This window comes from Rana temporaria, chromosome 7, assembly GCF_905171775.1.
Source record: "Rana temporaria chromosome 7, aRanTem1.1, whole genome shotgun sequence".
Classification (NCBI taxonomy): Eukaryota; Metazoa; Chordata; class Amphibia; order Anura; family Ranidae; genus Rana; species Rana temporaria.
This window is the reverse complement of record NC_053495.1, coordinates 54,825,191-54,849,979: the sequence shown is the minus strand read 5'-3', so window position 1 is coordinate 54,849,979 and position 24,789 is coordinate 54,825,191. Positions and strand designations below refer to the sequence as shown.

At 43.6% G+C, this 24,789-nt stretch overlaps 1 protein-coding gene across 8 annotated transcripts in view; it reads left to right on the top strand.

Annotated features, from left to right (window-relative positions):
- The window catches only part of LOC120945313 (neural cell adhesion molecule L1-like protein), a 245,768-nt gene that overhangs the window by 197,833 nt on the left and 23,146 nt on the right, over positions 1-24,789 (top strand). For all 8 annotated transcript variants that reach the window (XM_040359413.1, XM_040359412.1, XM_040359405.1 and 5 more), the window contains 4 exons: positions 1,587-1,702; positions 5,725-5,929; positions 11,297-11,419; positions 16,807-16,986. In XM_040359413.1, the coding sequence (XP_040215347.1) occupies positions 1,587-1,702; positions 5,725-5,929; positions 11,297-11,419; positions 16,807-16,986 (624 nt within the window). The remainder of the gene's footprint in view (positions 1-1,586; positions 1,703-5,724; positions 5,930-11,296; positions 11,420-16,806; positions 16,987-24,789) is intronic.

Genomic DNA, 24,789 nt, shown 5'->3' with positions numbered 1-24,789 from the left:
TTAAGTTTAGGAAAGTGGCAAGATAGCACTGGACCCGTAATGTCATTAGTATTGGTATCTTAAAGTGATTGTAAAGGTTGTTTTTTTTTTTTAAATAACAAACATGTTATACTTACCTGCTCTGTGCAAGGGTTTTGCTCAGAGCAGCCCCAATCCTCTTCTTCTGGGGTGCCCCAGTGGTGCTCCTAGCTCCTCCTCTTGATCGGGTGCCCCCACAGAGAGCTGGTTTCCATGGGGGGGGGCTCTTAGGAGTCCCGCTTCTGAATCCGCTGACACAGACAGCCGGACCTGTACCTGCCCCCCGCTCCCATGTCACTGGATTTGATTGACAGCAGCGTGAGCCTATGGCTCCTGCTGCTATTCATTTATCCAATGAGGATGGATACAGCGGCTTGAGTCGCACATCATTGGATCAGGCTCAGGTAAGAAAAAGGGGGGGGGGGGGGGGTTTGGGGGCAGCTGCAGCGCACAAGGTTTTTCACCTTAATACATAGAATGCATTAAGGTGAAAAACCTGGAGACTTTACAACCCCTTAAAAGTATTGATGTGGATGTAAGTAATCCGGTTCTCAAGCTGGAAACTTTTACACCCCAGAGGATCTTCACGGTCTCCTTGCTTGTTGTGTAATGTAACAAAAATGTACACTGGAGTGAAGCACCACCACTAAAAAGGTCCAGATATGACTTTACTCCAATAAAAGTGAGAGGGAGAATCCAAAGAGTATCCAACGTGTTTCGGAGGCCAAAAACATCCCCTTCATCAGAGCTTATGATTGAAAACAACATTAATGGACTAGATGAGAACTGGACCTTAAAGCGGATGTGCCATTAAAAAAAAATATTAAAAGCCAGCAGCTACAAATACTGCAGCTGCTGACTTTTAATATTAGGACACTTACTTGTCCTGGAGTCCAGCGCCGTCCGCAGCAGAGGACGAGCGATCGCTCTTCACTCTGCTCCTCCCCCCGCCATCCTCAGTGAGGGAACCAGGAAGTGAAGCGCTCCGGCTTCACTACCCGGTTCCCTACGGCGCATGCGCGAGTTGCTCTTGCGCTGCTGATTGGCCCCTGCTGTGTTCTGGGAGCCGAGTGTTCCCAGAGCACAACAGGGGGAGGACGGGAGGTGACGTTCTGCCCGCAGTTTACCCGAAACTGTGTGGCCGGAAGTAGGAGCAAATACCTGTCTTTAGACAGGTATCTGCACCCTCCTCCCCCCTGAAAGGTGTCAAATGTGACACCGGAGGGGGGGAGGGTTCCGATCAGCGTGAGTTCCACTTTAGGGTGGAGCTCCACTTTAAACAGTATTTATCACAGTGGGATTAAAAGCACAGGTCTTGTAAGCAACTCATTTGGCAGCTGAGAGGCATTGGCTGAGAGTTCAGATTTTATCCTTTAGCTTTATAATAGGTAAAGTCTTTCATTTTATGTGATTACACTGTATTTGAGAAAATTCTCTCAGTGATAACATGGTGTTTGTTTTCCCTTATAAACTCCCACAAAATGGTACTATCTAGTATATCTCTATCACAGAAAATACTTGATAAAGTGTAAAAAAAGCATTGATTGTATTCACTTATGTCCACACAGATCCTGATGAAGCTCCGTTTAATGTGTCAGTGAGCATGGTAAATCAGTCTATAGTGAACGTGACCTGGATGGAAATCTCTCAGGACAGAGTACGAGGACATCTGGCAGGTTATAAGGTAACATAGGGAACAGAGCACGTGAAGAAAGTGGGGTCACACCGCCATATTGAATATTGTAAATAAAGATATATTTCTTGTGTAGAACGAACAATCTTATACCAGCATTCTTATTCTACTTTGCTCATGTGCTCTTGTTGCTCATGTCTATTGGAGACATATTGATTTTATTATTACTATAATAAACTTTTTTTTATTTAATTTGTATTTTTATAGATGTATTTTCCATGGGAAATCAAAACGCTTAGGAGAATAGACTTGGGAACACTCAGTAAGCATAAAGTACATTTTTAGGTTGTTATTAAAAAGAGTAGAAAACCATTTGAATGTACTGAAAACTACCCATTTCTTACATATTCTAGGAACATCTCATCCAAATTATTAAGTCAAATAAATTTTAGTCATGAGATCTTAAGGTACAACATACCAAACCGCGGCATATTAGCTAGCTGTTGTGTCTAAAACAGCATACAGGACAGGCAGTCAAAGAAAACACGTCTGTCATTGAAGGTGGCATAGTATGCAGTAAACATAAACCCAAATTTGTACAGTAAGTGCCATGGCACATTCCAAAGATCCCTGTGGAGAATAAAGGGCAAAGAAAGACTGTGGGTATTAGATCACGGTCGGGCAACTAGGAAGCCATGCTCTATATATAGCTATGACTAAGCATTGTTGAGAGTGTGAAACGCGTCAGTTTTTTATCCTGTTGTGGTTTGTACTTTTGTTATTTTGCACAATAAGGGCGTTTTTTATTGGAGTGCGGCTGTCCAGACCTTCCCTCTTCTAAAAACCATGCTCTATAGCAGGGGTGCCCCAAATTTCGAAGGCCAGGGGCCACTTAAGCCACTTAGTAATTAGTCGCGGGCCACAATGAACGGAGTGGGCAGATGACAGGTCTGTGTCCAGTCTGCATATGTAAAGCAGACACAGCCCAATCTACTCTACCTCTGATCCAATCAGATGGAAGGAGACGGATCCACTTCTGTTTTTTTTTAGCAGATCGGATTGGAGGTAGGCAGGTGTAAACGGACAAAGTCTTTTTACATTTGCCACTCCATAGAGGTGAATGGTGGGTCCAATTGGGTCGGACCGATTGTGTGAAAGGGGCCTAAGGCTGCCTTTTACACTGATGGTCTGCTGTCTACCCACACTGTGGGTGTGGCACAGTGTACCTGTGGTTTTCCCGCCAGTTGGCTGCACTTTGCCATAGACGTCTATTATATTCTGCAGGTGTGGTGCACTTTCTGAAAAGCCGCTTGCTTCCTCTACCATTCACAACACTGATGCTCTGGGATAGCAGGTCGGCAACCTGCAATATGGGCTTGCCAATCAGCCATTTCAGAGCAGGTGGTCGCGGGCCACATCAGAGGGCTCCGCGGGCCACTGTTTGGGCTCCCCTGCTCTATAGAAAGGCAATTGAAGATCATAATATGACATAAGAAAAGGGAGAGGACATTTCAGCCGAATTATCGTATACTGAGACATTTTATTATATACTATACTATGCTATCAGCACCCTGATGTGATTTTTTTTTTCAATGCTGGTACCTTTTGTGTCTGTGGTTGTTCAAAACTGCCTCTAATTGGGGAATTAACTAAACTTCCTGCATTATTATAGTGGTGCAAGAAATTGTTGGGAGTGGCATGTGCCACATCACCTAAGCAGATAGACTTGTTTCAGCAGACAATTCACATCATTATTTCTGCTTGTGCAGTAATTAAACTACACAAGCAAGATAGAGATATCCTCTAGTAGTTTGGGGACTATTATGAGCACTTCAGACAAAAAGAACTCTGAAAAACATAAATAAAAAAATACAAAATGTATTATATATCAATATAAGAACATTCTCAAAAGGGGTGGCTTCGGCTTGTACATATGTATGTATAGGCAGCTTAAGTACGAGTCTGCCAAAACTTTCCAACATACATTTTGTTGATTGATACAGTTGTAGTGCCCCCCTTACTTTCAGTATGGGCGCTACGCTGAAGTTAGTGGGGAATGGGAGAGTTATTTTGCTCCCATTCATAATTTGCTAAACTTGGGCTGCTGTCACTCCTGAACTGTCCTGTAGGTCAGTCTGCTCTCCAGGGATGCGATCCTATCCCTGGGCGACAGTTGGCGCTAGAGGGGTTCTGGCACAGCCACTTTTCCCCAGCAACCAATTAGAGGAGTTTTTCCTCTCGGGGCATGCTGGGGGAGAGCATATCTGTGGCAGACGCAATTTTTGTGTGTTCTTCGCTGGTTCCTGGTTCCAGGTGCGGCACCCACCTTTGGGATGTGCGCACATCGCGGGCCCCTCCACTATGGCCTTACTGGCCTGGGGTCACGCGCTACGCGGAGTTCCAGACTTTGGGCCCTTCTGACCTGGAGCAACTGATGCTACTAAGGACTTACTGGGTCCCCCATCTACTAAGGAGATCCCGGGCTGTGTGCTGTTCGGTGGGGGGTCGGCTTGGGGAGGACCCAGAGGCAGGTTGTCCAATAGGGCTTGAACGAACCATCGGGGATCTGGTGACTGGGACATTGACAGGTACACTTCAACTGTCACCTGGTGACCCTAACTCAATTTACTGGGAGGATTCGCTCAATCCATTTAGCTCATTCAAGTACTAGGCCTGTGGCAGAGGTCCCTAGAGCCGGGTCTGTGGCAGAGACTTGTTCCTCCCAGCAACCTTAAAGTAGCGCTTCGGCTGACAAACTCGTGGCAGGAGTTTGTCCGGGGGCACTTCACCCACTCTGGCTAGAGTGGCGACGAACTATGTTTATTAGTACTGAGAGCAGGATTGCTCGCTTCATATACAGGCCTGATACTGCAAAGTTCTCTATCACTTCATCAACCTTTCCTCTCTACCTCATGTTGATGTTGGTCATGTTGGGCCAAGAATAAAGCATTCAGAAAACCTTTATTCATTGTCTGGACATTCGCTCACTATTCTACTCATCAACTTCACCCCTAGACAACGGTAAGAGGTACCTTAATATGCCGATCCCAGCGGCTCCTGCAGGGGATAGCGCTACACAGTATATTGATATATTATAAAATGTGTACCTTTTGTTTTTCAAAGTTCTTTTTGTCTGAAGTGCCCATAATAGTGCCTAAACTAATGGAGGATATCTCTATCTCGTCTGTATTGGGATGATGGAACTCTCTCAGCTCCCCACCATATACATTTTAAACTACACAAGCAGAGCATGCAGGGTTGACAGCCCTCCTCCTCTCTCCAACTGAGTGGGGGACAGGGACAGGCACAGAGATCAGAGCATGTGGTTCTAGCTTTTCTGTTCTCTGTGCCACGAGTGTCACAGCCACAGCAGAATAAAGAACTGACTGCTCCTAATTAACAAAGGGTTAACGGTCGTGTGTACGCGGCCTTAGGGAACAGGGTCCATTTTTATTAGAGTAACAAACACTTTAAGTGGTTCTAAAGGTAGGAGGTTTTTACCCCCCACACTCCACACCAAAGTTTCAAAGGCAGCCAGACAGGGTTGTATACTTGCCGTGGCTACCAAACACAACCCATTCAAATGAATGGGCCTTTCCACAACTGTACAGTATCTGCATGGTCGCGGCACAATGGTGAGGACATTCAGGGGTTAAAACAGGTGACTAGAAGGCAACATAATGCATCCCACACACCTGTCAATCATCCTTTGAAAAGTGATGTACGGTAAATCGCTCTCCAGGGGGAAATGCTAATGTAATCTCTTTATGTAATGAGCCCTTCAAGAGATTTACCCTCACATTCTGTCTTGCTAACAAGTCTTACTACACAGAAAGTGAAGGAAAATCCGCAACAATAATGCAATAACAATCTGACAAGGGTTCTAGCCTTCTCTATTCTAATAAATGCAATATGTACTGCTCTGTGTGTCCACTTGTAGGTGTGGAAAGAGACTTTCAGGGTGTATTTTGCCAGCTATACAAACACCGAAAATCTGCTTCCAGAAATGCTGTCTTCAACATTTGGTAACCTTGTTTAATATTCTAAGCTTTTTATTGTATCTTTTTGTGCAGATCATTTACTGGAGAGTGAAAAGTCTCCAGGATGGAAAAACCCACAATGGCCAGCGCCACGTTCTATCATTTCCTGGCAGGAGAAACTGGGCTATAGTTCCGAAACTTCACCCATTCAGTCAATATCAGCTGTGTGTAGCAGCCTATAATACAAAGGGAGATGGCCCTGAGAGTTCCACAGTAACATTTCAAACACCAGAAGGAGGTAAGCCTAAAAAGTTTAACCAGTAGCGGTTGGTGGGCTTGTAATTTAGGAAGAAACGTTTTGTCAGCCAAGGCTTTTAGGGCCAGATTCACATAGAAGAGCGGCGGCGTAACGTATCGTCGATACGTTACACCGCCGCAGTTTTTCATCGCAAATGCCTGATTCACCAAGCACTTGCAATGAAAACCTACGCCGGCGGCCTCCGGCGCAAGGCGGGCCAATTTAAATGGGCGTGTGCCATTTAAATTAGGCGCGCTCCCACGGCGGACCTACCACGCATGCTCCGTTTCCGAACTCCCGTCATTTTTTCGAACGGCGACGCGCGTAGCGTAATTCCGTATTCCCGGACGGCTTACGCAAACAACGTTATTTTTTAAATTTCGACGCGGGAACGACGGCCATACTTGCGCTTGCTGACTAAAGTTAGGGCACCAAAAACGACGACTAACTTTGCGACGGGAAACTATACTAGCGGCGACGTAGCGAACGCGAAAAACCGTCGTGGATCGCCGTAACTGCTAATTTGCATACCCGACGCTGGTTTACGACGCGAACTCCCCCCAGCGGCGGCCGCGGTATTGCATCTTAAGATCCGACAGTGTAAAACAATTACACCTGTCGGATCTTCTGGCTATCAATGCGTAACTGATTCTATGAATCAGTCGCATAGATAGAAACAGAGATACGACGGCGTATCAGCAGATACGCCGTCGTATCTCCACTGTGAATCTGGCCCTTAGTAACAAGAGAACTAGGTGTAGATGGTATTTTTCTATATAAATACATGTTTTACTTGTTTCTAAAGTTCTGTTTTACAGGCTACATTTTATAATGGAGGGGCAGAGCAGAGAGCTGTGATTGACAGTCACTGCTCAGTGGAGACCGAGAACGGAGCGATCAGCAGTCATGTGATCACTCACTTCTCCTTTAAATCAGCAACAGGGATCAGTGATATCCAGGTGCTGCAAGGAGTAATATGAGAGGCTCTACCCGTCAGTGTCACGAATGTCACGTCTATCCCAATGCAGGTGGTCAGACACTATGGGCTAGATTCAGGTAGGGCGACATAAAATTGTGCAGGCGTAGCGTATGTTATTTACGCTACGCCGCCGCAATTTAGGCAAGTGCAGTATTCACAAAGCACTTGCTCCGTTACTTGCGGTGGCGTAGCGTAAATCTGCAGGCGTAAGCGCGCCAAATTCAAATTGTCAAGAGGTGGGCGTGTTTTATGTAAATAAAACATGACCCCACGTAAATGACGTTTCTCACGAACGGCGCATGCGCCGTCCGTGAACGTATCCCAGTGCGCGTGCTCCTAATCACGTCGCAAATAGTCAATGCTTTCGACATGAACGTAATTTACGCAAAGCCCTATTCGCGAACGACTTATGCAAACGACGTAAACGACGCAAAATTCGACGCTGGCCCGACGTCCATACTTAACATTGGCTATGCCTCATATAGCAGGAGTAACGTTACGCCGGAAAAACCCTTTACGCAAACGACGTAAAAAAATTCGCCGGGCGCACGTACGTTTCTGAATCGGCGTATCCAGCTCATTTGCATATTCTACGCTGAAATCGACGGAAGCGCAACCTAGCGGCCAGCGTAAATATGCACCCTAAGATACGACGGCGTAGGAGACTTACGCCACTCGTATCTTAGCCTAATTTAAGCGTATCTGGTTTCCAGAATACGCTTAAATTTATGACAGCGTAAATTCAGAGTTACGACGGCGTATCTACTGATACGCTGGCGTAACTCTCTATGAATCTAGCCCTATAGCTAGCTACTGTGTGCTTCACCTATAGCAGCCCCCTTTCCCTTAAGACAAGCAGGCCTACCGGTACTTGGTTGCCCCCCATGGCTTTTACACAATGCTATAAAGCCTGGCCACCATGCCACACCAAACAGATACTTACAGTTTAGGTTCTATGACAGTCCAGGTATAAGGCAGGCTGAGTTCAGGGAATAGTCCAATATTCAATCCAATAACAGCCCAGGTAAAAAGGCAGGCAGAGTTCAGGGATTAGCCCAATATCCGATTCCAGGTAATACATAGGGAAATCCAGATTAGCAAAGCAAGGCAGACAAATGGGAGGCTTAATCAGGAACAATGCAGGTATATGTCTCTGTCACAAGCAAGGGATAGAGTGTTCGGTTTGTTCGGTTTGCTTATATCAGGTGACTGACCAGATTTGATTTATTGGGTGAGACTTGTCTGAAAAAAAATATAAATAAACCCCTTAAATTTCAAGCTTTCTGCTGAAAAGTAGAATTACTGAAACCAACTGCTAGTTGCAGCATTGTGCAAATTATATTAACATTTTAACAGTCCAGGTAAAAAGGCAGGCAGAGTTCAGGAAATATTCCAATAACCGATTCCAGGTAATACATAGGGAAATCCAGATTAGCAAAGCAAGGCAGACAAACGGGAGGCTTGATCAGGAACAATGCAGGTATACTGTCTCTATCAAAAGCAAGAGATAGAGTGTTCGGTTTGCTTGTATCAGTTGACTGACCAGATCAATCAGCTAACAGGTGAACACGGACAGGGGGAATGCAACAGTCAACACCCGGGTGCTGGAATGAGTAGCTGGAGCACTAAGTGATCCTGACACACAGGCACTCATCAAAGGTGTCAGCTATGCTCACTTTTTCCGGATCCCCCCCCCCCCACTCCATTCATAGGCCCAGATTCTCAAAGGACTTACGACGACATAGCGCCATATACGCCGCCGTAAGTCCGAATGAGAGCCGTCGTATCTATGTGGCTGATTCTTAGAATCAGTTACGCATAAATTCGGCTAAGATACGAGCGGCCTAAGTCTCTTACAGCGTCGTATCTTAGTTGCATATTTACGCTGGCCACTAGGTGGCATTTCCGTAGATTTCCGCGTCGAATTTGCTAATGAACTAGATATGCTGATTCACGAACGTACGTGCGCCCGGCGTAGCAAGATACTTCATTTACGTAAGACATACACCGGCGTAAAGTTACCCCTCATAAAGCAGGGGTAAGTCATGTTAGGTATGGACGTCGGAAACGTACGAACAGCGTCGTGTTTTACGTCGTTTGCGTAAGTCGTCCGTGAATGGGGCTGGAAGTAATTTACGTTCACGTTGACTAGGCATTGAGCGGGTGTAATTTAATCGTGAAAGTTCCTGCGCAGGCGCAATCTGTTGTGCCGAGATGGTTCCGGCTAACAGGAAAGTTCCTTCAAGGACTGCGCAGGCGCAAACTTGCCGACTGAAATCTCCGAACATCAGCCAGCATCCAGGGCGATGTGGATTTCGAGGAAAGTGGCCAGTCGGCCTCACGTCCTCCTGGCTCTTTTTTTAACATCCTCCAATCCACGGGGATGTTAAAGAATGAGCCTGGATGCCGGGCGAGGTTCGGAGATTTCCGTCGGCAAGTTTGCGCCTGCGCAGTCCTTGAAGGAACTTCCCCGTTAGGGGAACCTTAAAGACAAGTCCCCGGCACAGTTACACTACGCCGCCGTAACTTTGGCCGCAAGTTCTTTGAGAATACGGGACCTGCCTCACAAAGTTACAGCGGCGTAGTGTATCTGAGATATGCTACGCCCGCCTATAGATAGGCGCTTTTTTGAGAATCTGGCCCATAGAAGCTAAACTATCAGTTCCCACAATGAAAAGTGCTCTATGAATAGAGGACGAGCAGATGAATGAAAAGTCTGACTCCTTCATTCATAGAGCACTTTTCATTGTGGGAACTGATAGTACAGATTCTATGAAGGGAGCAAAGAAGAGTAAAAGGCAGGGATATTTGACACCTTTTAATGGTATGACAGGTAGAGCCCTTTATATTAAGCCCCATAGTACTGGAAGATCTGAGGAGGTATCCAGGGTGCAGAGGAAGGAGTATTTCAAAGAACAATGCACCCGCTAGAACATGGGACACCTGTCATTCATGTAAGTACCATCCCTGGTGGTGACTTAAAAAAAAACAAAAAGCTGCTAAGCTTCAGCATTAATATTTCATGTGCAAAATGTACAACCTTGTATATTTATAAATAACCTAAATACCTAAATACCTAAAATTTGAACAGATTTGAGTGGTAATACAGTAAAGACACACACTTAAAGATTGTAAAGGGGATTTCTTTTTTTTTATGACAAACATGTCATACTCACTACTCTAGTTTTGCACCGAGTGGCCCTGAACCTCCTCTTCTGCTGGTGATCTTTGCTCTGTGCCCCATATTAAGTCACTTGCTATGTGTGCACTCGTGCAGACTCAATACCAAGCTGGGCTGTGTGCGTCTATCGACACACACAGCGTGGCTTTGCCTTGCCCCCTGCTTCCTTCTTACAGACTTTGACTGACAGCAGCAGGAGCCAATGGCTCCCGCTACAGCCAAGTCTCTCTTGAGAAGAGAGGACGCGGAGAAGAGCTGATGCATAGAGCTGGATCAGGATCAGGTAGGTGTTTAAGAGGGGCTGGGGGAGCTACTTTTTTTACTTTATTGCAGAGAATGCATTAAAGTAAAGAACATTTTTGCCTTTATAACTACTTTAAGTACAAATGATGCTTGTTAAAGGGAAATATTCGTTGTTGTTATGCTGCACCTAGAAACCAAATTCTATCACAGCAAACATTTCACTGATTGTGCAACATCAATCTTTTCCTAGAACTTAGAAACTGAAATCATTTTGGTAATTATATGTATATGCCTGACAAATAAACTTAAAATTTTTAAAGCTTGCATCTTTACTTGTATTAGCTTGCAAAGAGTATCACTTAAAGGGTCACTAAAGGAATATTTTTTTTTAGCTAAATAGCTTCCTTTACCGTACTGCAGTCCTGGTTTCATGTCCTCATTGTTAATTTTTGCTCTGATGTTGCTGTAATTCTTCTCTGTTCTGGACACTTCCTGGTTGTCTGTTTCCTGATGACCACAGTACTGGGAGATTCTAGTTTCATTTTCCAAACCATCACTGTTTTATGGCTCTGTATAGCACAGAGGCAGGATAACATGCAAAAATGAAACTAGATGCAAAAACGAAACTAGAGGTACATTATATGATTGATTTTTATCTATTTTTAATCAATTTTAAAAGGAATCAGTTAACTATTATGTCTCTATACCATGTAAACAGTCATTTCAGCAAAAAAAAAACATTTCCTTTACAACTCCTTTAAGGTTCTATTTATCAATTCTTTCACCCAAGATTATCACAATGTTCACCCATTTTCTACATGAGATTTGATCCATTGGGTGAATCTTGGTTGAAAAAGTATTATAAATAGACCCCTTAAATTTCAAGCCTTCTGCTGAAAAGTAGAATTACTGAAACCAACTCCTAGTTGCTGCATTGTGCAAATGATATATTTTTTCTTTCTAGTTCCTGAACAGCCACAATTTCTACAAATTGTAAGTTCTGACCGGGAATCTTTCATGCTGACCTGGGAAGCACCGAAAAGAACAAATGGCATCCTGACCAACTATGTCTTGTACTACCAGATGAGTATGTTCTTGAACCAGACATATTGGGGTTCTGAAGCTTCCCTCCCACCACTTTGCATATTATTTTATATATACTGTGATTCTGTACTTGCCAAATATGCTGCAGAAATCTCCCTCCACTGAGTCTGTCTGCAGCCATTTTAACTGTGGGCAACTAAAGCTGCTGCCCGTTCACTTCCTGGATTTACACAGAGGCACACCTCCAGCTCTGAAGTTCTCATTGGCCCTCTTATGACTCACCTCCTCCTTTCCTGGTAAACTCTCACGAGAGAGAGAGAGCTGTGCATGATGTCATAAGCCTAGGCTTTACCAGACAAGATACAGAAAGTGAGCTGTATAAGGTATTTACTGGCAGGAAAAAAATGTTTTACTATCCACAGTTAAAAAAACAAGGGGAGAAGATTTAATAGATGGAAAGTTGAAAAAATGACTGAAGGTCCGCTTTAATGACCCCTAGTTATGTTTCAACAAATTCAATAATTAAAGCGGGAGTTCACCCATACATTTTTTTTTACCCGTAGATTGATGCTCATTTTGTCTAGGGGAATCGGCTAGTTGTTTTAAAATCCGAGCAGTACTTACCGTTGTAGAGAGCGATCTTCTCCGCCGCTTCCGGGTATGGGTCTTCGGGACTGGGCGTTCCTTCTTGATTGACAGTCTTCCGACAGGCTTCCGATGGTCGCATCCATCGCGTCACGAGTAGCCGAAAGAAGCCGAACGTCGGCGCGGCTCTATACGGCGCCTGCGCACCGACGTTCGGCTACTTTCGGAAAATCATGACGCGATGGATGCGACCGTCGGAAGCCTGTCGGAAGACTGTCAATCAAAATAGGAACGCCCAGTCCCGCAGCCCATACCCGGAAGCGGCGGAGAAGATCGCTCTCTACAGCGGTAAGTACAGCTTCGATTTTAAAACAACTAGCCGATTCCCCTAGACAAAATGAGCAGGAATCTAAGGGTAAAAAGTGGTATTACCGGGTAAACCTCCACTTTAAATGTATTTGTTGATATGGACAGCTGCTCCTTTTTTATTCCAATGTTCTACAGGTGAAACTCGAAAAATTTGAATATCGTGTAAAAGTTCATTTATTTCACTAATGCAACTTAAACGGTGAAACTAATATATGAGAAAGACTCTTTACATGGAAAGCAAGATAGTTCAAGCCGTGATTTATCATAATTGTGATGATTATGGCTTACAGCTCATGAAAACCCAGAATCCACAATCTCAGAAAATTTGAATATTACATGCAATCAATAAAACAAGGATTGTACAGCAATTACTGCCTCAGTGCAGCGTGGCATGAAAGCTATCAGCCTGTGGCACTGCTGAGGTATTATGGAAGACCAGGATGCTTCAATAGTGGCCTTCAGCTCTTCTGCATTGTTCGGTCTCATGTCTCTCATCTTTCTCTTGGAAATGCCCCATAGATTCTCTATGGGGTTCAGGTCAGGCGAGTTTGCTGGCCAATCAAGCACAGTAATCCCACGGTCATTGAACCAGGTTTTGGTGCTTTTGGCAGTGTGGGCATGTGCCAAGTACTGCTGGAAAATGAAGTCAGCATCCCCATAGAGCTTGTCTGCGGAAAGAAGCATGGAGTGCTCCAAAATCTCCTGGCGGCTGTGTTGTTTTTTTTCCCCCCTAAATAGCTTCCTTTACCTTAGTACAGTCCTCCTTCACTTACCTCATCTCTCGATTTTGCTTTTAAATGTCCTTATTTCTTCTGAGAAATCCTCACTTCCTGTTCTTCTGTCTGTAACTCACCACCGTAATGTGAGGCTTTTTCCCTGGTGTGGAGAAAGCCTCTTGAGGGGGGAGGGGGCGAGCAGGAGTGTCAGGATGCCCACTAACACACAGCTCCTTTCTCTATCTGCAAAGTAGAGTGTGTCCTGACTTGCCTGCTTGCCCCCTCAAGGGGCTTTCTCCACACCAGGGAGAAAGCCTTGCATTACTGTGTGTAGTTACAGACAGAAGAACAGGAAGTGAGGATTTCTCAGAAGAAATAAGGACATTTAAAAGCAAAATCAAAGGATGAGGTAAGTGAAGGAGGACTGCACTAAGGTAAAGTAAGCTATTTAGGGGGAAAAAATATATACTTTACAACCCCTTTAAGCCCCCTTTCACACTGACACGTTTTTCAGGCGGTTTAGCGCTAAAAATAGCGCTGCTATACCACCTGAAAAAATCGTGCCCTGCAGTCTTCAGTGTGAAAGCCCGAAGGCGCCGCTAAAAATCGCACCACTATAACGCCACTACACCTCCTGCGCCCAGTGTGAAAGGGGCCTAACACACTTTGCTATTCTTAGTAAATACCTTGTGAATAAAAAAGACCTTTGATGATCATATAGATACTGATATTACAGAATTTGCATGTCATTAATTTTGCCGTGTTAGAACTATCATAGATTTGTGCTTGTTACCTTTATTATTAGGCCTGTCTGTGTCTCTTTGAAAGTATATGTGGTCTTCTGGGTGAGGGAATACGGTGGAATTTCAGAATGTAAATTAGGTTTGTTCTACACAGTAGTATAGTCAAGCAATTGTTTTTAGACTTCTTGTTGTATAAACATTTAAACTACCTATATTGTAATTCCAGTCCAAACTTTTTATATGATTTTGGATAGAGTGTATAGAATCTAGTGGCGTTGGGTGCTCAATTTTTTTTTGGGGGGGGGGGGGCGACAAACAAACCAGGCCCCCCTGCTCCGCCCAATCCCACCATTTTGAAGCCAATTAGAGCCTCTGGCTCTAATCATGTGCTTAAAAAAAATAACTATTCAAACAGTATACCCAGTAAAGTGACAATTTTTTGCAGTCTTCTCTTCTCTACAGCCATTCAAATTGCAGAATTTACAAAGTTTGTCTGCGCTTTCAGAAAATAGGGGGTGGAGAGCTAAAAGCAGAGTTCCACCCAAAAGTGGAACTTCAGCTTATCTGATTCCTCCCCCCCTCCGGTGCCACATTTGGCACCTTTCAGGGGGAGGGGGACCTGTTTTTTACAGGTACTTTACCCCACTTCCGGGAGACTGGCCGCAGCGTATTACGTCAGCAGTTCAGCCCAGGGCCATCTTAATGCCCCGTACACACCATCACTTTATGTGATGAAAAAAAACGAAGTTTTTAAAAACGTCACTTTAATTGACCGTGTGTGGGGGAAAACGTAATTTTATGTCTTGTAAAAAACGACCAAAAAAAATTGAAGCATGCTTCAATTTTATCTGTCGTTTTTCAAAACGTCATTTTTTACTTCACAGAAATTGACCGTGTGTAGTAAAAAACGTTGTTTAAAACAAAGTTTTTTCACCCGCGCATGCCCAGAAGCTAGTTATGAAGCGAGCGACAAAGAAAAAACGTGGTGAACGTAACCTCGCTTTGCTAGAACATTGTGAGAAAAACGATGGTGTGTAGGCAACTTCGTCTTTGAAAATTGAAGTTTCAAAAACGTCATTTTTTACTTCACAGAAAGTGTCGTTTTTTTTCATCACATAAAGTGATGGTGTGTATGGGGCATAAGAGCATCATGGGTCCCTGTGCAAAGTAATGCTCTGGGGCCCCTACAATGGAGACAGTGCAGGTAAACAGACATCAAGTAGGTAGGAGGCAGACAAGCAGAGCTTCCCCTTTTGGGTAGAGCTCTGCATTAACTACTTGAACAATCATTCTGTACAGCAAAGAAACAGTATGAAAATACTACATACAAAAAGTAACAAAGCTGTCCTGTATATATAATATATCTGCTAGATTGATGCCTCCCCAGCACTATGACCCCTCTACACCCCAGATATCCCCCCAGCACTCTGACCCCTCTACACCCCAGATATCCCCCCAGCACTCTAACCCTTCTACACCCCAGATATCCCCCCAGCACTCTAACCCTTCTACACCCCAGATATCCCCCCAGCACTCTGACCCTTCTACATCCCAGATATCCCCCCAGCACTCTGACCCCTCTACATCCCAGATATCCCCCCAGCACTCTGACCCTTCTGCACCCCAGATATCCCCCCCAGCTCTCTGACCCCTCTACACCCCAGATATCCCCCCAGCACTCTGACCCTTCTACACCCCAGATATCCCCCCCAGCTCTCTGACCCCTCTACACCCCAGATATCCCCCCAGCACTCTAACCCTTCTACACCCCAGATATCCCCCAGCACTCTGACTCCTCTACACCCCATATATCCCCCCAGCAATCTGACCCCTCTATCCCCCCAGCACTCTCACCCTTCTACACCCCTGATATCCCCCAGCACTCTGACCCCTCTACACCCCAGATATCCCCCCAGCACTCTGACCCCTCTACACCCCAGATATCCCCCCAGCACTCTGACCCTTCTACACCCCAGATATCCCCCCAACACTCTGACCCCTCTACATCCCATATATCCCCCCAGCAATCTGACCCCTCTACACCCCAGATATCCCCCCAACACTCTGACCCTCTACACATAAGATATCCCCCAGCACTCTGACTCCCAATTTTGGGGCAGCATTGGGTCAAGGACCAGCTGCTTTGGGGAAAGTGCAGGGGCCCCCCATGCAGCTGGGGCCCCTGGGCAGTGACCAGGTGTGCCCTCTCATTAAGACAGCCCTGGCTCAGCCCACTCCCTCCTCTCTCAACCTTCTGCCAGGCCAGTGAAAAAGCGCAGCGCGCTTTGCGCATGCACAGTGGGGACCCGGCTGTGAAGCCGAAAAGGCTACACTGCCAAATTCCCTTACCCACAATGGCGGCGGCAGCACCCAACCAGCCGATGTAAACATTGGCTGCAATGCCGACATCACTGGACTCCAGGACAGGCAAGTGTCCTAATGTTAAAAAATGTTTAAATTAAATTTAATAGACTTTTAATTTTTAAAGGGGCGGGCGGAACTCCGCTTGAAATTACAGTCTGCGGAGCTCAGTAAGGAGACCTATGAGAGCTGATTGGAGGGAAGGGACAGACCCCTCTTCACACAGCACACAGGAACAGAGCTGAGGCTGTCAATCACAGGCGGTGTGCTGGAGATTCTTCCCCTGTCACCTTTTTTCTCTTGGTGCTAGGAAAACTCCTTAGATGCGATAAATACTGATAGCAGAGGAACAAAGCAGCAGACAGAAATGACGTTTGGTTCTCTTAACTTAGATAAGTACACACTACAGAGGTATATGCTTTGTTGATATTTCATGTCTGAAGTTTACAACCACATGTCAAAGCTTAGCTTTACTTCCGGTATTTTATGACAGTTGTCACTGGGATAAAAAGTGATGGCAATCTGCTGAACAGGTACATAGAAATAAATTCAAATCTAACAATCATTTTACCCTTTTCCTGTTGACCAAAAAAATATATTGTCTAGTATTCTACTTTACAAACTCTTTCAGTGACTTGATTCTTTGTGTTTTTCAGTTAATGAAAGCAATAGACTCGGAAACTTAAGTAATATCACCATATCTAATCCAAATGCTCTCAGCCAAAAAGTTCCTCGTCTTGAGGTTGGCACAAGATACAAGTTCTACCTGAAGGCATGTACACAAGTGGGCTGTGGAAACCCTGCAAGTGAGGAAGGACTGACACTAACACAAGCAAGTAAGTAACATAGTATACTTTTTATTACAAAGTGAAAATGTAATGTATTTTCTGTTATTTTTATACATTTGTCTAGAAGTAGTTCTTGTTGTGACTATACTTTTTCATGCTTACTCTTCCATATCTTGATTTGTGGAGTCTCTCAGTAGTTGTCTCTATATCAAGGAATATGTACAGTAGCATCCTTGCTAAAGGACTACTCAGATAAGTCACTAGAAAGTCCTTTGTTTGGATCAGTCTTAGGCCTCGTACACACGAACGAGGAACTCGACGGGCGAAACACAACGTTTTGCTTGTCGAGTTCCTTGTTAGGGTGTCGAGGAACTCAACGAGCCAATTTTCTCCATTCCCGTCGAGGAAAAAGAAGACATGCTCTCTGTTTGGCTCGTCGAGTTCCTCGACAGTTTCCTCGTCGAAAAATGTACACATGACCGGTTTCCTCGGCAAAAAAAACAAAAACAGCAAGTTTCTTGCTGGTTTTTGCCGAGAAACTCGGTCGTGTGTACGAGGCCTTACTAAGTTGACAGACTTGCATTCAGGGGCACTGAAATCTGCATGGCCAATGTCTAGCCTTAGTGGCCTTCTAGTGTTAATGCTCACAGCTTTTGTCGCCACTGTGCCCATCAATTGTCGCCACTGTGCAATCAATTGTCGCTACTGTGCCATGCCATTGTCGCTACTGTGCCATGCCATTGTCGCCACTGTGCCATGCCACCAATTGTCGCCACTGTGCCATGCCACCAATTGTCGCCACTGTGCCCATCAATTGTCGCCACTGTGCCTTGCCAAACGCAGCCACTGTGCCATCAATTGTCGCCACTGTGCCATGCCATTGTCGCCACTGTGCCAAGCCAAACGCAGCCACTGTGCCATCAATTGTCGCCACTGTGCCCATCAATTGTCACCACTGTGCAATCAATTGTCGCTACTGTGCCATGCCATTGTCGCCACTGTGCCATGCCATTGTCTCCACTGTGCCCATCAATTGTCACCACTGTGCCATGCCATTGTTGCCACTGTGCCATGCCAAACTCAGCCACTTTGCCATGCCATTGTCGCCACTGTGCCCATCAATTGCTGCCAGTTTCCCCCGTAAAATGCCGCCAAATTGCCAATTAAAATGCTGCCAGATTGCCCCAAAATACCCACTGGTTAACTATTTGGAAGCCGATTACAGCCCACAGGCTGTAATCAGAAAGCCTATTAGAACCGCTGGCTCTGATAGACACTTTCACAGCCAACCAGCTGCCGTTATTCAGATGGCCAGCGCTCGCCAGGGGGCCAGCCATCTGAATAGTGGGCGGCGGTGACAATACATATATTAATGCAATGCATGAATCTATGTATTGTTTTCAGTGGCGGTGCAGGAGCGAGAGGGGGCAGTGCTTCTGCGCCCACTATGGACGCACCGCCACTCCAACTCCATAGTTTAAAGCACCATTTGATCATCTAGCCCTGATGCCCCTACAGACAAAAGTTGTTGCAGTCTTATATCCAAGCCAATGACATCATGGATCTCTCCTCTTCTTTCTCCATGGTGGTGGGGTGCCATTCTTCCTAGACAGCACCTACTGACATGTAGGTGCCAAGCTGTCAAGGACTATTATGAGCCCAGGCTATTGTAATGTCAGAGTCCCAAGGATGTGTCCAGGAAGGCCTAGGCTCACAATAAGGGTTGTTTAACCTCCCTGGCGGTATGATTCTGTCTGGAATTACGTACCAAAAGCGGTACAATTATTTTGCAAGGAAATTTGGCGTTTTATACTGTAGGTCTGTAATTTTTAGAAATAACTCACTTAAATCTGACCAAGCAAGAGTCTTGTAGGCATCCCGGGTATGATTTTTTTTTTTAAAACAAAATTATAAATTATAATATAATAAATAATTATAAATAATTATAACAAATAATAATATAATTATAATAATTATTCAATAATGTAATCAACTCAAAATCACTGAAATTTGCTCAGTTGCAGAATTGTCGCTGTCATTTTTTATTTTTTTTTATGACGAATTTCCCCACAAATCGCTATCGCACATTTCTGCAAGTGATTGTAATTTATTATCGCTGTTTTCTAGCTGATCTAAAACCATTTTTGACATAAAGGGACACTTTTGGACAATCTACAGTTTTTAGGCAGAAAGAACATTTTTTATTATATAAAAGTACATGTAGGGCACTGGGCAGACCACTAGGGACAAGGGGTGTGTGTATTTTTTACATACAGTACTGTAATCTATAAGATTACAGTATACTGTATGTAAAGTGTTTGTTTACTTTTTTGAATTTGGCGCCGTTCTCCGCTCCCGTGCGTCGTAACATCGCAGGGAACGGAGATCGGCGGCACACGGGGACACTGTGAATCGAGCGAGGAGGTCCCGCTCGCTCACACAGCGGGGAGGCATCGCTGGATCCAGGGACAAGGTAAGTAACTTGCCTGTGGATCCAGCGATAGGTAAGCCGCGCCGCTGCACACTCTGCACGTCCAGCCCGAGCGTGACTCGGGGTTACAGATCCTAACATAAAAAAATCAACCCCGAGTCACGCTCGGGTTTACCGCCAAGGGGGTTAACATCGGATGTCACTCAGTCTGAAAGACTGGCTGTATCATATTATTGTGTTCATAACTGTGCTGGGCCACACTTTAAAAAAAATAAAAGCTCAGGTTTAAATAACATCTTAGAGAGCAGCAATCTATACTGTCTAATGCCCCGTATACACGATCAGATTTTCCGTCGGAAAAACCTTGGGTGTTTTTTCCGACGGAATTCCGCTCAAGCTTGGCTTGCATATACACGGTCACACAAAAGTTCTCTGAACTTTCGACTGTCAAGAACACAGTGACGTACAACACTACGACGAGCCGAGAAAAATGAAGTTCAATGCTTCCGAGCATGCGTCGCATTGTTTCCGAGCACGCATCAGAATTTTGCGCGTCGGAATTGCTATAAACGATCAGGTTTTCTGATAGGAAATGTTTCCGTCAGAAAATTTGAGAACCTGCTCTCAATCTTTTGCTGGCGGAAATTCCGACAGAAAAAGTCTGATGGAGCATACACACGGTCGGAACTTCCATTCAAAAGCTCACATCAGACTTTTGCTGTCGGAAGTTCCAATCGTGTGTACGGGGCATAAGTGTATTAAAGCAACTGATAAACCACATAGCTCTTTTTATTAGAAATATTTCTTCTGTAATTTAACAAGGACCACCCTTGGTGAGAAAATAGAATTCCAGACTGTCTAGCTCTAATTACAAGGTTCATACAATGGATCTGGGGTAGATTTGCCACACCTAATGATAACCATGAGTCACCAGTCTCTTAATATGTTACTTTGAGCCAATTTACCTTTCAAACAAATAAATAAGCTGCTAACAGTGCAATGATATAAACCATCCCAAATATATATATATATATATATATATATATATATATATATATATATATATATATATATATATATATATATATATATATATATATATTGCCCAAACAAAACACATGAATACATATGCATCAATACATACATTTAATAATGCCAGGTGTATGAATGAGCATCAAATATTTCAAAATTCTTCAAAATAGACAATACAAACTGCAAATTAATATAATACATTTAAAAAAATGCAATTAATAGGAGTGCACAGGGTATACATAAACACAATAATACCCTGTAAATAATTGTGCATAGTGCATACATCAAATATATAACTGCAATCATATATGAGGGTCAAATGGGTTGATTTACTGGTACTAAAGGCAAATAGACTGTGCACATTAATTAAAAAGTACATTTGCATTCTGTAAGAGTAGTTGCTCCAGAGCTTAGTAAATGATCAGAAGCTCTGCTGACTTCCATCATCCAATCACGTGCAAACAAAAATGCTGTTTTTTAAATTTTCCTTGCATGTTATTGGGTATTCTTGGCAAAGTGAGTCTTTACCTCATTTACTAAGTTCTGGAGCAACTGCTGTCTAATTGCCTTTAATAAATCAACCCCAAAGTCCCCGCTATAGAAGAGTTTGTGTGGAAACAACAATCCGTGATTCTTTTAATTTCTTTATAACTTTGGAAACCATCCCCATTCCCACTGGACACACTCTCACCTTCCAAGATGGACCTGAAAATTCTAAAAGGTCTAATCATAGCATCTTCCCTTCAAGCTGGAAACAGATCTCCCAAGATATTAATCATCTTCATCAACTTTCTTTTCCAAGGTGCTCAGTGAATAAAATAAGAAACACTACATAGTGCTCTCCGTTAAATAAAAACACTTACCTAAAACAAATTTAGAACTCACATGGACCTTCGCAACTGTGTCATACACTCAAATATACTACACATTTTGATGAGTTCAGTCATCTTTGCTGTTTATTCATACACCGTGCATTATTAGTAGAATTAAGTGATGCATATTTATTTATGTGTTTTTGTTTGGGCAATATTTTGCTTTATAAAAGATGCATATTTATAGCGAGGCACATTATGGTATAGACATGAGTCACCGGTGTTGATACTAGTCCAGATTTTAGAGAACACAGAAAATATCAGTGCTTTGATCTTTGACCTCTGACTATTGAACTGTGTTCATTATGCCTGAAACAAATGACCGATTAAGAATGATCTATGATAATGTACAGTTTTCTTGCTATTTTGGCACATGTACATTTATGTAGAAATGGACACAAAATGCATAACGAGTTCAATGCCATTATAATAAGTGACACTGTTCTCACAGGATATAATGCCATTGACAGCAGAGAGCTCTTTGTGAATTTTGTATGCCATTTCATATGCAATTAAGTTCATTAAAAATGGGAATGTGGCATTTGTATTAGGCAGCATAGTCAACGTCAGAGGGCAAGGAATACAGACATTAAAAATAATTTTAGAAGGCAGCTACACAGTGCCTTGAAAAAGTATTCATACCTTAAAAATAAATGGTTTTCAATTTTTTTTACAAATGAATATCTGAATAGTATGTTGTGCAATTGTTTTGAACCCCCTTTACTCTGATACCCCTAACTAAAATGTAGTGGAACCAATTGCCTCCAGAAGCCATCTAATTAGTAAATAGAGTCCCCCTGTGTGTAATTCAATTTAGGTATATATACAGCTGTTCTGTGAAGCCCTCAGAGGTTTGTTAGAGAACCTTAGTGAACATTAGTGCACTAACTGCATCATGAAGGCCAATGAACACACAAGACAGGTCAGGGATAAAGTTGTGGAGAAGTTTTAGGCCGGAATCACACTAGTGCGTTGCGTTTTGGAGCTGCGTTCTCGTTGCGAATTTCTCTAGAGGGTGTTCTGCAGATCAACTGCGGTTTAGCTGCAGATCAGGTGCGAATTTGGAGACCTGGGAGAAGTTCCGGGTGAGAGGAGAGTGGGGGAGAATTGTATTGAGCTGAATGAGAGAAATTCCTGCAGAGAACTGAACACATGTGCGGATTCAGCTGCGTACCCATAGAAGATAATGGGACTGAATTCGCACCTGAGCCGCACCGCAAGACATAAAAACCGCATGCGGTTTGGAGGCAATATGCAGTGCGGATGCATCGCACATATGTGAACCAGCCTCATTGAAAACAATGTATTTTTAAATGTCCTGCGAATTAGATGCGGTTTAAACCGCACTCAATTCGCATAGGTGTGAACCTGGTCTAAAGCTTAAAGCAGGGTATGTATGTTTTTCATCGAGAAAACTGTCATTGAACTTGATGAGAAAAAAAGAGAACAAGTTCTCTTTTTCCTCGTCGGGAGTCTCAATTTCCTTGTAGTGTTCCTCATCGGGCTGGTTTTCGTGTTCGTGCGTATGCTTAGAAACCCACACATGCTCAGAAGGGTGGCGCCAGTGGAATCAAACTTCCCCTTTATAGTGCCGTCGTACGTGTTTTATGTCACTGTGTTTGAGAACAACGAGATTTTGTCTTGACAGTGTATACGCAAAGAAAGCTTGTCGAGATTCTCGACAAGCCTAACAAGGAACTCGTCGAGGAAAACGATGTTTCATTTACAACGAGTTCCTCGGTCGTGTGTACGAGGCCTCACTTGCAAAATTTGTCGGTGCAAAATGCATTCTTTGAAGCTTTCCTGGTATAGTGCTAGTAATTAAAAGAAACATATTATAATAGATAGTACCATATGTCAGCAGTTATTACATTTTAATATGATAATGATTTTAATATCTCCTAAATTGCATCTGAACACCTTGAGTAATTTAAAGGTGGTTTCTGTATGTTTTTTTTTTATTATTATAAAAATGCATAAACCTCATCTGTGAGGAGTGATGCCCATTGCTATACCAATTCAACACCTAGCAATTAGATGACTGAAGTACACTATTATTAGCTGAGCAGAACGCCCCAGCTTCAGGTGTAGAATGATATTTGTATTATACAGGAAAGTGCTGAGTTGACTTTCTTATTACCTTAGAATGCCTTATGTTCCCACTTCTCCAGGACCACCAGAGCAGGTTAGAGTCAGCTGATCAGTGACTTACCTCTTCTGTTGCACAATAGCCATTGATGAATCAGCGCATTATTATATATATTTTTTTTTTTTGTTAAAGTGATTGTAAAGGCAGAAGTTTTTTTTACCTAATGCATTATTTGCATTAAAGGGGTTGTAAAGGAAAAATATTTTTTCCCTAAATAGCTTCCTTTACCTTAGTGCAGTCCTCCTTCACTTACCTCATCCTTCCATTTTGCTTTTAAATGTCCTTATTTCTTCTGAGAAATGCTCACTTCCTGTTCTTCTGTCTGTAACTCCACACAGTAATGTGTTGGCTCCCTCTGCTGTCAGTCAAACTCTGTGATGGGGTGGGGCCCTATTTGTGTCAATAGACAGGGCGGCTTGGGAGTGAACCCACACAAGTGCCCCTATAGATTTCTATGGGGGTACTTGCCAAATTGAATTAGCCGGGAGTACCAGCAGGGGACCCAAGAAGAGGCAGACCAGGGCTGCTCTGTGCAAAACCATTGAATGGAGCAGGCAAGTATAATATGTTTGTTATTTTAATTTAAAAAAAATTAAAGATTTATTATCACTTTAATAGCCGGTTCACACTGGGGCGGCACGACTTCGGGGGCGACGCGGCAAGGCGTCCTGAACATATTAGAACGGTTCTATTGAATAGAATGGGACGCGACTCGTCAGGCGGCTGACGAGTCGCCCCTAGTGTGAACCGGCTCTAAAGCTGAACTCCAGGCTGGTATAACAAAGACAAATAATGAAGCTTCATGTCATTAGGACATCCTTACAGCCTGGTATCAGACTCTTACAGTTTCTGAACTCAGAACAAGGAGAACAAGGTACAGCAGAACATGAGCCGAAAATTACAAATACATTAAAACCTCGGATTGTGAGCATAATTTGTTCCAGAAACATGCTTGTAATCCAAAGCACTTGTATATCAAAGCAAATTTCTCCATAAGAAATAATGGAAACCCAGATGATTCGTTCCACAACCATTTATTCATAAGTCCTTCAGTTTATAGCCCATATAAAAAGATTATAGCAATGTGATAAGTTGTGTAACCACAAAATTTCCATCCACAAATGGCAGCCTCCACAAGGGGATTAGAAGCAAAATCCAGCAGGAACTACAGAGTATAAAAGAGAAGGGAGGCGCATCTAAGTGTAGCATTATGGTTACATTTAATGAAAGTACAACATTTAGCAACTCACATGGTTGATGAATTAAAGAGACACATCTAAGAATGCAGGCATCAGGGGTAAAGCGGTCCAAATAGACCAGGCATGTCCAAAGTCTGGCCCGGGGGCCAAATGCGGCCCCCCTGTTGA